At 37.9% G+C, this 15,926-nt stretch overlaps 2 protein-coding genes across 3 annotated transcripts; both read right to left on the bottom strand.

Annotated features, from left to right (window-relative positions):
* Positions 1-73: 73 nt before the first annotated feature.
* LOC5504575 (Golgi SNAP receptor complex member 2) lies at positions 74-4,780 on the bottom strand. Its single transcript, XM_001625413.3, has 8 exons — positions 4,632-4,780; positions 4,456-4,520; positions 3,464-3,572; positions 3,261-3,339; positions 2,773-2,826; positions 1,170-1,313; positions 812-898; positions 74-559 (listed from the first exon to the last, which is right to left on the bottom strand). Exons 1-8 carry the CDS (start codon positions 4,658-4,660, stop codon positions 485-487), a joined length of 642 nt encoding a protein of 213 aa, XP_001625463.2. The 5' UTR covers positions 4,661-4,780; the 3' UTR covers positions 74-484.
* A 781-nt stretch (positions 4,781-5,561) lies between these two features.
* LOC5504559 (REST corepressor 1) lies at positions 5,562-13,459 on the bottom strand. 2 transcript variants are annotated; one of them, XM_032372883.2, is made up of 17 exons: positions 13,122-13,459; positions 12,973-13,032; positions 11,648-11,722; positions 11,169-11,221; positions 10,501-10,579; positions 10,286-10,368; positions 9,957-10,072; positions 9,660-9,705; positions 9,523-9,573; positions 9,305-9,417; positions 9,073-9,163; positions 8,817-8,996; positions 8,624-8,681; positions 8,292-8,558; positions 7,919-8,070; positions 6,989-7,033; positions 5,562-6,746 (listed from the first exon to the last, which is right to left on the bottom strand). In XM_032372883.2, the coding sequence occupies exons 1-16, from the start codon at positions 13,258-13,260 to the stop codon at positions 7,007-7,009; spliced, it is 1,590 nt and encodes a 529-aa protein (XP_032228774.2). In that variant the 5' UTR covers positions 13,261-13,459; the 3' UTR covers positions 5,562-6,746; positions 6,989-7,006. The 2 variants fall into 2 exon arrangements, with proteins under 2 accessions (XP_032228774.2, XP_032228775.2); XM_032372884.2 differs by lacking the exon at positions 8,292-8,558.
* Between the last annotated feature and the right edge of the window lie 2,467 nt (positions 13,460-15,926).

Raw genomic sequence — 15,926 nt, 5'->3', positions numbered from 1 at the left:
AGTTTGCTGAGAAGCTGCTGACATAAGAAATAATCTATTGCCCTACCAGAACCATTATAATAGAACTACATCCTAAAAAGTCAATAATTTTATTTGGCATTTTTTACATATTCTGTATATCTTTCTTAAGATTCTCTTTTGAAATTATGATAATAAGGGTGGACATTTAAATACACTCCTGTAGTGTATTGAAGTATAGTATGAGATGAAAAATTGGCTTCTGTGAGAGATCTAGAGAAGCAAAGAACATTTGGTTGAATTGTTAAATATATCTAAAGAAAAGAGGGGAAGAGGACAATGTTTCAGTTTACAGAGGTCAAAATGTTCTGGCACCTGCTAATAGTAGTGCCTCGCCCCAAAAATATTTTAATTGCAACCATTGACTTTTTATGAATCAGATAGGATGAATGGTAAAAAGGGTGGCCATACAAGGAATAATCTTAGCAGATGCCTAAGTTCAGGCTTCATAACGTATGAACCAAGTTCATGTAAGATAATGGATGACTAAAAACATTATTATGCACGTCACAAGCATTCCCCCAAAGGCTATCCACTTGTCCTGCAAAAAAAAAAAAAAACAATATTTTCTATTAAATGTCTGAATTATAAGAATAATTTATTATAAGTCCACGACTTTACAACAAAAAGGTTCAAATTAAACATGGAAATGATAAAAACCTTTTTGGTTGGAATAACATAGCATGTAATTGTTAAGTCTTCTGCACACCCAACCTTTAGTGTTAGTCTCAGGCGACTGCACAGGCGACTGCACAGGTGACTAGATTGTTGAGTGCTGAATGGAACACCGTACCTGGGTACCTCGCTTGTCAATCAGCCTCATCACAGTGTTGGAAAGACCCAGAGTGTTAGCAATATCAAGAATTCTCTTCTGGGCTCCCTAAAATGTTATACAAACAGAAAAAACTTTACAATATGACATCTATTAATTATTCTAAATTCATACCTTTGACCTTACATGTTACATGTTAAAAATGTCCCAAATAACTTTACCATTATCTTTTTTTTTCTTTATAAACGGATAGAATCCAATTTTGTTTATTTTTCATTTTTTTTTGTTATGCACACTCCAATGACTGTCAGTGGGTTAGTTATGAGGGTATACATAATAATGTACAACTTGCGGCTGACTGATTTGGATTATACTCCACCTTTAAAACATTTCGTTGCTCCCTCAGACTTGTCAGTATACTAGAACCACTGCTTATCATTTCATCCATGCCTTGGTGTGCATTCTGTAGACCCGTGTTGTGCTGTAGGGCATGGTCTATCATTATTGATGTCTCCCCACTATTCTATAATTATAAGGATTTAGGGAGCAAATGTGAGCCTTGATATTATATAAGAAAAAACTGTAGTACTGTTTTATCTGGGTGTAAAAAATATTATATAAAGTGATATGGCTTTTATTCTTGATAACTCCAAAATATCCCTTTATTATCTCGAAGGGGGGGGGGGGGCGTGAGGATACTGTGGGGGGGGGGGGGGGCTTCAAGAAATTTCTGTAGGCCTAAAAGGGGGGCATTGAAAGTATATGGATTTTAAAAGGGGGGAGTCACTGATTTCTTTGGTTGTTGTCTTTTTTATATAATTTGACCAAGTGTCAAATCAAACTTCTTGGTTCAACGAGTCTCGGTTTGGGGGCAGTTATTTTCCATGCTAAATCTAGGAGTCCAGGATATGTATTAAGCCATGTTTTATCTATATAATGCAAACCTGTATACACCCTATATACATTTTTTCATGGTTTCCTCTATATGATGTTTATAAAGTGCTTTATGTTTAAAATTATTAACAAAACGGTCTGATGCTATAAGCGCTCATTCTTTGTCACCAACATCCTTGCTAATGTCTGATTTGCTTTCATTCTCTCTCTCTTTTCTTTCTCATGCTTCGCTTTTCTTGCAAGGAGAAAAACAAAAAAAGCCTTTTTGCTAAAATTGAGTGGCCTCAATTTTTCTGGATTAATCTTCTCAGCGAATTCTTTCCCCTCTACTTTTTGACCAAATTGCAGCTAATTTCTTGCTTGTGTTTCTTTGACATTTTCATTTTCATTTCTTCCTTTGCTCCTTCTTTCTTTTATTTTCTGGAAGGGGGGCACCCCCCTTCCAGAAATTATGGTGGAAGCATAAGGGGGAGGGGGGCATGGAAAATTTTGTTCCTCCTGAAGGGGGGGCACCCCCCTTCCAGAAATTATGGGGGAAGCATAAGAGGGGGGGCATGGAAAATTTTGTTCCTCCTGAAGGGGGGGCACCCCCCTTCCAGAAAATATGGGGGAAGCATAAGGGGGGGGGCATGGAAAATTTTGTTCCTCCTGAAGGGGGGGCACCCCCCTTCCAGAAATTATGGTGGAAGCATAAGGGGGAGGGGGGCATGGAAAATTTTGTTCCTCCTGAAGGGGGGGCACCCCCCTTCCAGAAATTATGGGGGAAGCATAAGAGGGGGGGCATGGAAAATTTTGTTCCTCCTGAAGGGGGGGCACCCCCCTTCCAGAAAATATGGGGGAAGCATAAGGGGGGGGGCATGGAAAATTTTGTTACTCCTGAAGGGGGGGCACCCCCCTTCCAGAAAATATGGGGGAAGCATAAGGAGGGGGGGCATGGAAAATTTTGTTCCTCCTGAAGGGGGGGCAACAAATTTTATCTCTTACTTTTATCAAAATCCTCACGCCCTCCTCTGGATAATAAATAAACTTTCCCTTAATCTGATATTTGAGAATAGAGTCTCTAGCAGAGCCATTAAGGTTAAACTTACATTTGGCAAAAACCTCTTGTTAAGTAGCTCATCCCTTTCTCTCTCCTCTTCTTCCTAGGAAACACAATACCTTTGAGTGACAATAAAAAACTAACAGAATAGTGAGAAGTAGCGGATCTAGGGGGAATGGTTAAGGGTAGGAGGGGTGTTAAATTTTAAGTTTTATATATATTACCATATAGAATTTTTATGCCCTTATCTCTATTGAAGCTGCATTTTTTGTGACAAAATGCCCAGAAAATGAATTCTTCTATCAATGAAACTGCCTTCAGAGATAAGAATTTTTGTCAGTTGGAGCCTAAAAACCAAATGTAACCCCCTTTTAGCAAATAGCTAGATCCACCCTCCCTAGTTAGGCACCAAACTGAAAGCAATTTACACTATTTTATAGCCTTTTTGCCAACCAACCCTGAAATGGTACAGTCTAAATGATAAAATATTGGACATATCTCTGTATTAGAAAAAATGCTTTAGTCCTAATAACTCACTCTTTGAATCCTACGCTGTTGGTAATTATGGAATGCAGTTTGTAGATGGCGTAGATCATATACAAGTTGATCAGCTTTACTGAAATAAAAAGCTGTTCTTAGTACAATATAACTTATCATAAGCAAGCCCACATTCATTCCCACCATACATCTGATCAAAAGCAACCTTAAAAACAAGATTAAAAAATTTGTCTACAACCCACATTTTGGCTCCTTGACGCTTGATTGCTGGTTCTTTATTCACCAATATGTTCAGCTTGTCACAGTTGGAGGATATTTCACCCAGTATTGCATCAATATGCCGCTCTAGCTCTATCAGAAATACAGACGACACATGATTCAACACAGAAAAAAAATGTTTTCTGCCTGGTACTCTATTTATTACTAATCCATGAGTTTGCCTGTTTTAATAATTATAATAAAGAATAAATTAACAGCAAGTCCTTCCTCAGTATTTTTTATGCTAAGAAACTGCAACGAAAACCTCTTAACTTGTATTGAGCAAAAATTGTCAAACTATAGTAGGTCTATTTCCCTGTTTTCACAATGCTAAGGGTGTTAAGATTCTAATGATTGTTATTTTCTTGGGTCTGAAATTTTGGGCTCTGCCCAACAGAACCTCTCCCCACACCCCCTTCTGTTCATAGCTGAGTACTCCCTTGGGTCCATATGGTCAGCTGGAAAAGAGGTAACTGGCAACTGATTGATGGCTGTCGAACACTTGGTACTCACTTTGTTTTAACCTGCCAAACAGATTCCTCTACACAATCATAGCAATTATTTTGAGCGGGGAGGGGAGTTTGTTTACCCATAAAGCAAACCATTTTCTCTAAGGTAGCTTGTCCTACTTTGTAGTGGTACTTAATTTAAAGAGAGAAAACAGAGTGGACCTTCCAGTCGAGTGGGGGGGGGGAAGGGGGAGGCCCAAATCCCCCCAGCCCTCCTGACTATGGGGCTGCTTTAAAAGATTGTTCAAACAAGAAATGGAGCTAAAAGCGTTGATGAATGCCCTTAGGGTTAAGTGGACACTCTTAGTAGTCTCCTTATTTATATTTTTCATCAGCTCTATGATCTTCTTTTATATTGCAAATAAACTTTTAAGCTCATGTAAGTACTATGTTTAGAACCCTAAGCAGCATTTATCATCTCCTTTGAAAGCTCGCATCCACGCTTTTTCCTTAGGAAGGTACTTCACCTGTTAGCTCATCTCCCTTGGCAAATCCGAGCTTATTCAGCTGACTCTGGACTTCAAGAATCAATCTATCAATCAATGTACAAAATAAAGAAGATTTCCCTGCCAACCGTACCAATGAGTTATTTCTAATATCCCTAATCCTACATTCTGGTAAAAAGAAGGAAGAGCCACAATACCTATTTGTTTGTTGGTACAACGTCTCCATATCAAGTGCTTTCTCTAACGAAAGCTGTCAGTTCTTTGTAATCAAATAATAGTCATCTTTACCATCTCCGTCCGCCATTTTGAATATCGACCAAAGACACGTCACGCTAGTTCCAGTTTCCTTGACGGAGGAACGCGCGCGAGATCACGATTTTTTTATGCGGCGATATAAAACATTTCGCCAGATGTTCAATTCTTTTCAGGTCGGTTTTATAAGAGGATTCTACTAGCATAGTACTGGAAACCACTGTAGTTTGCTTACCGAAATAGAAATATAGGAGTATTTTGGATTCCTGTGATGCCAGCCAACATCACAGGTTCATAAAAAGCCAAACAAATGTTGTGTGTAATTGAAGGGTTTGTTCTACTTAGTTGCACACTTTCTTAGACAACCTGGTGAGGAGCCAAAAACTCAGCAGTTCCAGCAATTCAGGCCCAAGTCTAAAGGCGGGTCCTGAACCCACCCCACCCTGCTGATGTGGCAAGATGAGTTGACTCTGGTTAACCCCTTCCATGGTTCATTTTGTGTTTATTTGGATAATATAAGTGACTAGATGGATCTAATGACCTATTACCAGAGCCTAGGACAACATGGCTATGGGGGATATAGTTAGGTATATGAAGCCAGAGAAAGGTCATCCATTTATCAAAGATGTCAATTCACCAGCGGAAGGCGGGTGTCACAAGATTCTGGACCTCATCACAAGCCTAATTTTTTTTAGAATTTTCTTACATTCTCTGTTTTTACCCACATTGGCTCTCTTGTTTGTTTTGTTTTTCACATATTTGCTGCATTTCACTCGATTTCACAAAATTTCTGTCCAAGTTGTGCTGACAGCTTTGATTCATGATGACTGGAATATTCCTGTGATGTTTTCCCTAATATGGAAATTACAAGGATATCGAAAAAAATTCAATGTTTTATTGACAAATGAATAGAGCAGGCTTTCTATCATAATAATGGTTGATTAATTTATGGTATACATAATAAACAATGTTTATTAAAACCATTTATTACAAAATACAAATACAGATCAATATATATTTTTTGTCTTTTCTGAATCAGATGAAGAACTTATAGAATTTATAGCTGGTCATTGTATCTATAGAAAGAAGATATTTCTTGAGAAGCACTTTATGAACAGTTAGGGGCAGAAGCCCTAAGCAAAATAAAATTACTCAGAAATAAAGATTAATGATTTTAAATAAGTTTCCATGATAAATATGCTAGTATAAGATCTAAAGGCAAATCTTTTGTCACTGCTTTAGACAGAACAATTTAAGTTGTATGTGACTTGCCCTCAACACCTTCAAAACTAAAGTCATAGGCTGTAAATCAGCCTACAACTCTGCTAATTCATACTGTATAGATCAGCCTTAAACGGGTCATGGACAAGGAGGAAAACGAGTCTAAAAAGAGGAAGGGTAAAACAAACAATGTACCAGGAAATATATCTTAAAAGGGGAGGTGGGTGTCTGTGTCCACAAGACTACTAAATGGTACTCACAAACTTGATTCAACCTTCATGCCATACAATTTGTTACTGTAAAACAGGAGAAGGTATCTTCAAAAAACTGATCCAGGGTTACAGCATGTGAAAAAAGTTTGAGATGTCAATTATGTAAAAAGTCATTGTATATTTTGCCGAATAAGGCCACTCCATGCAGTTAATTGCACCCTATTTAGCTTTTAAAAAAATTATGGTTTACAAAACACAATTCCTTGTCTGGATAATTGACACCTAGGGTCTGCCTGTATAGCAAAACCAAGGGAAAACAGGTCAAAGCAGCAAAGTATGTAGGGGGATGCCCATCATGTGCTAAGAGCTAGCTATTGTAAGCAATTACTTTTGAATCTATAGTATATTTACAGCTTATATACACCGCCAGCTAAACAACAGACGGGATGACTAATAACAGATATAAAATGAAAACATCAATGCTAATCCAAGTAGCATTTATAGTGGTTCATTTCATCTTGTTCTTGAACAGCCTCAGACTTAAGGCAGAGACTGTTTAGCCAGGGCGATCTCCAGGGAAATGCAGCTAGAGGTCGGCTCTAAATCAATGGGAAAACATTTCACAATCTGAAAAGTAATGATCAAGTCTAAAATTAGTGTGGCTAAGTTTACAGTACTTCAGGGCAGAAAAAAAATATAGAGGGAGTTGTATAACACTGTACTAGTGCCAAAGCATAATATGTTCTGTTTATATAGCTCATAGTCTATTATTTGGCTGGTGCCAGAGGGTGAGCCTTAGTGGAAATAACATTTGACCGCAAGAAGTAAGTTTGAATCACAAGATTCTCTAAATAGAACAAATAGCCTACCTGTAGTCACCTGCCAATTCAAGGTGCCATGGTCCTACCAAGGTCCTAAACAAATAAACTTGCAATCACCAAAGGCTCAACACTAACATAAATACAAAAACATACCAAAGGAATCATTCACCTTAACTCTAACAAGAACAAGTTTAAGAAGGTTATTTTTGGTGCTATCTACTATTTATTCAATCACAATTCAATTCAATTCAACAGTAGCTTCCTTTTTATCACACCCTGCTTAAATTTGTATACACCTATTTTAATAAGTTTATTTCAGTGCAAATGCAAATGGCATTCAAATACTGTACCATTTGCTGCTTATGGGTAAAATTATTTGAAAGATTAGAGATGATTTACTGATTGCATGAATGTAGTTATCAAAGGCGTAGCCAGGGGGGTGTCCCAGGGCCCCCCCCCCTTCTAGCAACCAAAAATGCTTAGACATGAGAGACATTATCTAAAATACAGGAGAAGATGCCTTGAAACAGCCTTTTAGGCCCCCTCCTGTTAAAAATCCTGTCTACATGGCTGGTTTTCTATATTTCAGACATCCAATAGAAATTGGCCATTAAGGATAGTGGAAGTACGCGAGAGTGGCACCGAAATTATAAAACGCTGTGTTGTGTCACCTCAGATTTGAAAACTCCCAGATAACGAGTAACAAATTAGTTGTGGGATCCTGTGTCTTAAAATGATTAAAGGATTTGTGACACCTTTCGTGTTATGTCTATATTTGACGGAAAACAAACTTTCCTCGTAACTGGCAATTCTTTTGAGATAAAAAGAAAATTCTTTTTGGAAATTGTAGTTTATTTGCTACCAAATCAATTCGAAATTTAAAAAAAAAAATTGGGTCAGAGAGTGCTTCTGGCCCTTTCCACTATCCTTAACCATTTTGTGCTGACAACATGCAAGGAGGAGGGGAGGGCGACTTACCTGTGTTTGCATTGGTCTTCCAGCAGGTTTGATGAGAGGTGGTGGCCCCTGAAGAGGTGAACCCGACTGACCCATACGGGATTGGTTGGGGAAAGTTGGACGCTGTTGTACAACTGAGGGTTTCATCAATGGGGGAGGTTGGCCTGGCATACCTGCAAATAATCAGATAGGATAAACCTTTAATGTGCAGTGCTCTTGAAAGGAATATTTTACTGCAAAAAGCTTGAAGCCATTAGCCAGATCTTTAAAAACAAAGCATTTTCTTGGGGATCAAAATATCAGGGCCTCAGAACACCTAGGAAGTAAAATAGATGATCTAGGCTCTACCAAGATCTGGCCATTGGCTGGATAGCAAAACACCATGAGTTAGTACCTTGCGATGAAACAGGTGGGGAGGAAGAGTTAGGATGGGGGCCTGGAGATGGATTAAGTCCAGGGGAAATGGAAAGTCCTGGCCTGCCGTAGTCACTGTCCCGCCGGTCACTGGGCGTTATGCCCTGCTCAGCTTCATACTCTTCCAGCACACCCTGAAGGTTGTAACGCCGCCGATAGTTCACAAAAAAATTACGGCACTGACTGACACTTTTGTTGCCTAACACCTCTGCCATGGCTTGGAAGTCCTTCCCGTATTTTCGCACAGCTGTCAAAAAGTCATTATTATTTTAGTTTTAGGAGTTTATTATTTTCTGTGATAATTATGCTTACATTGCACGGCTAGCAGCAGCTCTTCATTTGTCCACTTGGCATTTATCTTGTTGCCTAACTATAAATGAAAAAATAAAAATAAATGATTATGCACTTTACTATCAGAGATAAGTCCATCCACCCTCGTCCTCGTTACCCATCATCCTTATTAATCTAACAGATAGATCTTGTTTTTTGTGTGTGTCTGACTTACCTCATCCATTCTTACATCCTCAATACCAATTTCCAACTGCCCCTTGTGCTGGCTGATAAACTGTTTATTATTCTGTATCTGTCTCTTCAAGTTTGTGAACTCCATTTCTAATGGCCGTGTGTGCGCATCACCATGTGTCAGGGAGATGGATTGAAGTAGATCTTGGGACAAGCTCATCCCCTAAAACACAAAATTTAAAAATCATAATTTATTTTATGCATCATCTACTGTATAATTTAACGAACAAAGTACAAACCTTTGGTGGCTTTCGCTTAATTTTTCCACCCCTAGCTAATGCTCTCTCTTCTCTTGCTGTTAGTCTTGGCTGCCTTAGTCCTCCAGTGCGCCTGTAAGGGGTATGTAAATTATATTCTATGCACTACTATGCAAGACGTCTATTCCATATCCTTATTCTCAACCAGTTTCCAGACAGAGAAGCCTTCTAATTTGTCTGTTCATGAGTAAGAAACAAGTGTTTTTTTCCATACCTCCAATGTTGATAGCATGCCCCACATAGGTTACCCTTAGGGGTGGCATTTATTTGCTGAGTTTGATTTCCACAATGGAAGTTGGCACATGTTGTCATTAGCGGCGGCTGTGACTAAAGACAAACATGCAGAGGTAAATTGAAAGGAACGGAAAATAAAGAAAAGAGGGTAAAGCTGGTGCTGCAGCGAGTAAAATTGGGTTTGCCCTTTTTACTTACAGGTTGTTTGGTTGGCGTCCTTGGTTTAAGTTGGCCATTACTTTGTCGTTGCTACAAGACAAAAAATAATATGTTGTCATTTTTGGTGAAAAGAATTGACTATATAGCATATCTTAAACTTGAGTTTTTACACCAACCTCTTTTTCTGGTTCAAAGTCACTGTCACTGGTATCACTGTTTTCCCTACAACAACAACAGCTTTATTTATACCCAAAAATAATGAAAAAAAAAATAACAATACAGGTTACAGGTTAATGTAAATTGATACAAGAACAATATCAAATTGTTACCTATATTCTTTTCCTACTTTGACAAAATGGGAATAAATACCTTGTATTTCCTTAAACAAATACCTTGCGATAGTATCCATTGGAATGACAATATACATCAAAATAGCCACCAGATACAAGTCAGAAAACCACAGATTAACTCACGTGTATTCCTTGATTGCAAGGCGTCTTGCCTGGCGATCAATAAGACTTGTTCTACTCCTTGTTTTCTTCCAGGAGTAATAGTATTTAACTAAACTGCTGACAGACTTGTCTGGAAGCTAAAACCAAACAAAGCATAACAAAACCTTTAAGTTGTGATGAAAAAAAGATTTATACACATTCTTTAAACTGTTACTTGCTGCTAGTGTGTAAAAATTTACAGCATCCTAAATAACAGGGATTCAGTAATAAGGACAGTGTTGACAGCCTCAGTGGTGTCCTTTTGTTAGAAATGTCATCCCTTTTTCAATTTAAAATATCATGTATCTCACCATTTGTTGTATTCTTCTGAAACTCTTCCCATGAGATCCAAATGCTTGCTCAAATAAAACTTTATCTTCTAGACTCCACTCATCTGTTATAATCAACAAAGTATATTCTAAATTAATTGACCTTGATAATCCCTAGTCATGTGTATAGCAAAGTACCCCTGTGAAGGAGAGAAATTCAGTAAGTATATAATTTAGAAGTAATGCATGTTTTTTACCTGGAAATGGAGTGAAGTTGGCCAAATCAGTAAGGGATTTTTCAATGTTGTGTTTATGCCAAAATAACATTCCCAGGGCCTGAAATGAGTAAACCAACAACAAAGTATTAGTGTGAAAGTGTGTTAACTAATGGTGGATACAATGAGAAGAAACATCAACTAGTCCTATTGCCCAGGCCTGTAGCCAGGATTTTGAGTGGGGTGGTTTGTTTTTCCATTTGAGCAGACCAAATTACCTGTTAACCCCTCTCCTCGCCTTATTACATTAGGCAATCAATACTTCAATTAAGTGCAATCTTGTATTTCAAATGTTATTAACAGGGTGCCTTTTTACATATAGCGATAATAATAAAGATAATTATTTTAAAACAATTTTATAGTCATTATAAAGACATATTGATGTGCACAGTATATCCAGCCAAATGTTTTTTTTTTGTTAACTCTAAGCAGACCTTCAAGCTGGGAGGGGGGGGGGGGGAGTCCGAACCCCTCGAACCCCCTGGCTACGGGCCTGATTGCTAGGATCATGAACAACAAGATTTCTTAGAAATACAAAGCAACCTTCACTACCATCAACAACCCCACCACAAACAACAACATTGGTACACTCATTGCTTGATTCTATTCTTTGGAGAGAACAAATTGCAGAAACCAAATCAGCAAATTACTTGTTCCACATTGTAGCCATGCTTATCTTTTGCTGTCCTTAGGTATTCATCCACTGTAAATAAATATGGTGAACTCAATCAGTCAAATGATTCATGGTATGAACAATAAATAGACAGATATTTTTTTCAAGCCCCTATGATGCTATTCTATAGCCACGCGTTACAATAGAACAAAAACTGTCTTGTTACCAGAGAAGAATGAAATTTTAGTTGTTTTTTTTTGCACTAATTGATGTTTAAGACATTATTTACCACTTGATCCTATCTTTATACTCCTTGTTTTAGAGCTCTGTAGCAAAATTACTCCCATTTTCAGACAGTTTATTACTGCCCTATTATCGCCACTCTGAAAATGGTTGTAAAGCATGGGATAACATTTTGTTGTACAATAAATATCTTATTTCTATGCCCTGTCCCATCTTTACTATCAGTACAAGGATTTGCTCTGCAGTAACAATGCAACAAAGCAAGTTGCTTACATTTACTATCTGTCATACTCTTGGCAGGCGCCCACACTAATAATGCACAGTGTCTTGCGTTATCCATGTCTTTATCTAAATAAAACAGACATACTATGTAGTCAAACTTCAACAGATGATGTAACAATGATGTCAAATGATAAAACAACATAAAAATTTCAAGGGGGAAAGCATAAAGTGGAAAGCGTCAAAACACTAAAGGAATGTAGTATAAAATGGATTTGAGAAATTAATACATAATTTATCATGTAATGGTGTATTGAGCAATATCAAGCTATAGTTTCTCATATAATATGTGATGGCAAATGAATATTGTTTTTAAACATCTAGAACCATTGTTTGGCTGAACAGGATTTTTTTATAGAATACTGAATGAGAAAAATAGATACAAACATCTAAGTACAGAATTTGTGATTCATCTACTACAACACACAAAGCATTACACACAAATAAGAAGGCAAACCAATTAAACATCATACAGTGATAAAACAAGCCTAATAAATGCCAAAAAATAAAGAGAGTCTTCAAATGAAAAGCCAAGCATAAAACAAGCTGGTATAAAATTACCAACAGATGCATTTTTAGAATCTTCATAGCAATAAAAATATTATTGATGTGACTGGAGTTAAATATACATTTTGTGTCTTGAAAACACTTCATGCTACAATAATTTGTTTTTGAAATGAAAAGGTATCGCTCAATGCAAAATTCGCGTAGGCCTCTCCCACTTTTCACTTTCAATTTTTAGCTTGTTGAACAGTCCAACATGGCGCCGGTTTTCTTCGGCCGGGGAATGTTAGAGTTTTACGGTAAAAACTGACCCCGTAATATATCACACAATCTTACCAACTATCTGCTTTTAAAATAGAGGAAATCTGGATTATAAGAATGCTATAACTTCGACAAATTAGCAACGTTCCGTGACAAAAATGTTTCTTCGTGACGCTCCGTGACAATGTTCACGAATTGTTTGGCCCCGACTTTCGACACACTTTGAGGCAAATACCCCAGGTCTTCCACAAACGAATATCACAAAAGTTTACAAAGTTAGATTCGATCAACCTAAGCAACATAATCTGGAATGTATCCATGTCGAGAGTCTTTATTTTTGCGAGTACAAACAGCGAAATGTTTATCATTAATCTCCTCGCCGATTATTACCGAGAAGTGAAAACAAAAACATATTCTGTTCTCAAAACTGTTTATATGGTAGCTAGAGCACTTCTCCAGGCAGCTCTATCGTCATCTAAATAGTATCATATTTGCTTAAACGGGACACGGGAAGAATTGTACTGATCTATTTAAATTTTAATGACGGTCCTCACCATCCGACACCATCTCGGGGATAGTAGCTTGGTACTCCGAGCCAACACGCATCCCTGGTTCTGAGGTAAAAAAAATCATTAGCCGTTGAATCATGATTATTACTTGGCACGATCTAAAGCAATGACAGGGTTGTAATTAGCGTCCTAACCATGATATTCCTCGTCACTGTCGTTTGGATCGACGCCGGGCACGTGTTCAACTTTGTCCTTAGTCTCCATCGCAGTTCCTTCATTCTTCCCATTTTCCACTTTGTTACTTGCCACGGTTCCTCGGCCGCTAGAAGCCATTTATGTACACTAAACACACTACAAACAGGTAGTTACGAACGCTCAATTTATGCACTTGGTGTTAACGTTCCCCTGGGTTTAATTCATCGAAAGCTGGCGATGTTTCACGCCAGTTTTACTGCACTTTTCTAGTGAAGGATTGAAAGCTTCGAAGTCTACGGCGAGTAAACGGAGCCTCAAGTCACGTGATATATTATCATGACAATTTTTACCCGTAATGCATTCAATTGACTCTAATTTATGCAAACATTTGTCAATCTCTAAGACAAAAACTCCTTTGTTTGGCGAGTTTGTTTGGCGTTAAAATTAGAATAATAAAGAATCTACATCAAAAATAATGTATTTATCGATTTCTTAGTGAAATTCACTTTTAATTACAAATCGTCAATGACAGCAAAGAAAAACACCAAAAGGCTGTAAAAAAATTTCACACACCCCGAAGCAAATTATCTTAGTGATGTTCGATGGAAATGTATCTAATCGACAAGAGTAAACAAAAACCCATAATACAAAAAAGCTGTCGACCACGATCCACGTACGATGGAAAATACCAACGCCAGGAGAGCAGGGGGTCAAGAGAGCCACGTGCGTAAGAATTCGGGAAAAGAAGGTCTCATTTATTCATAAACGAAAATAAAACATTCGAAGTAATGCTACCCTCTGATCTAACAGCCACGGCGTAACTAATTGATAACAATTGATAATCAAAAGCCGAGAGATAAATTTGATAATAACTGATATCAATTTACTAAATGTTTTTCAATTATCACCAACAATTTATACGCACAATTGATATCGGCGTATTCCAGCTATAAATTATTTATTGATATCATTAAAATTGACTTGTTTATCATTAATTTCTATCAGCTGATATCAACTTTTATCAATTAGACTCAAGGCCGAATTTTAATAATCAATTGTTATCATTTTTTATATCAATTGATAAAGTAAATTGATATCAATTATCATGAAATGATGTAAATTCAATTTTATCAATTTATTTACGTCGGGAACTACATAACATAGCTTGCACACAAAGATAGAAATTGATTGCAAAAATAACTGTCGCGCCACAGGAAACCCGAACCTAATCCCCGAAAATAATAAAATGACATTTATGGGCAATACCAGGGGCTCATACACATAAGTACTTACTTCTGAGACCCGAGCCCCTGGCAAATCCTCAACAAAATGTGGCTCAGGAACGAGAGCTGCGAACACATTATGTTTCCTTTTTTTTGGCCTTTCGAGTCACCAGTCACTCGGCCTTTATTATAAGGTTTTACTGTTATTTCATATATTCTTTTTACTTTTTAAATTTCCGGTGATGACGGCCGAGGGAATAGCAAAAGAATAGGACTCGAGGTCTCTCAAGCTTAGCCTCCGTGGGTCGGCAGCATAGTTAACATTACTTACGTACAGAAAAAAAGAAACACTAGCAAACTTTAACAACGACAAACTGATGAAATGTTACACTGCCCGCAAATAGGACACAAGATGCGCCATGTCCGGATGTTGTCAGGCTGGAAGATCCGATTGCGGGCGTTGCTAGTAGTGACGTCAGGCGAGTCTCTCACAGGGAAGTGCGTTCACATACGTTCAGATCGAGTTCGGACGATTTTATGTGCAGGGTGAGAGTATTCAATACAGGGCAAACACTTTCTTGGAACATGTAGCCCGTAGCTCTCTTCTGCAGTTTCTCTAGTGATCGCATCAACTGGCAGGGTACCCATACCTAGGGTCTGCGACACTAGGAACACCAAGGTCGCGTGACAGATGTTACCATTTTCAGAGTGGCACCGCCGAGATGATACTCTCTTTCTAAACTTTGTCTCTTTCGCGTCACTCGCGGGTTTTAACAGTTTGCTTGGCTGAAAAAAGAGCTCGTTGTAGGTTGCCCATGTTGCTAGTGAGTCCAGATCTTCTTGCGGTTTCTGCGCATCGTTGGGTGTTCTAATAGTTCGGAAGCATTAAGTATCGTCGGCAAACATTTTCTTGTACTTTGTTTAAAAACTTCTGTCTATGCTCATTAATCATAAGGACTTGGAGAGAGCAGGCCAAGTTGATTTGCAATATTTCCTGAGCAACTACTGAGAAATGCATTTTCTAGTAGGATTATCTTGGCAAACCAATCTTACTTAAAATCTGTTTGCAGGCTTATAGTCTTGATTCCTTTTGCCTGGCCGTAGGACAGAAGGCATAAAGAACACTTTCCATATAAAACAATATCATATAAAAATATCTCTCAGGTTATGCGGGATTTTCACGAAATAGAAAGAGAGAGCCTGGTACGAAAATTACGCGATGTTTGATATTACCCAGGGGCCGCTTCCTGAAAGGCCGATTAACTTAACACTCGATAAACGCCTAATCCCGTGTTAAAATTCGCTAATCGTAGGTTAGCTATATAACCTAAGAATAACTCACCGTTCCCGAAAGCCAAGTAATCCCCTGGTTTGAAGAGTAAAATTCACACAGGATACCCAGTAGATCAACAGAGAGCAACTCAAATTTACCTTTGGTGGTGTTATTTTCGCAGAGAAGCTCCAAAACAACTCTACATCAACTGTAATTACCTCCATTTCAATGCAAAAAGTGTCATTTGTAGGATTCGAGTTTGTGCGTGACACTAGCGAGACAGATTTATTTCAAATATAAATTTCATG

Source organism: Nematostella vectensis, chromosome 2 (assembly GCF_932526225.1).
Source record: "Nematostella vectensis chromosome 2, jaNemVect1.1, whole genome shotgun sequence".
In the NCBI taxonomy this organism is placed as follows: Eukaryota; Metazoa; Cnidaria; class Anthozoa; order Actiniaria; family Edwardsiidae; genus Nematostella; species Nematostella vectensis.
The sequence above is the reverse complement of the archived record's forward strand: the minus strand, read 5'-3'. Positions and strand labels throughout refer to the sequence as shown.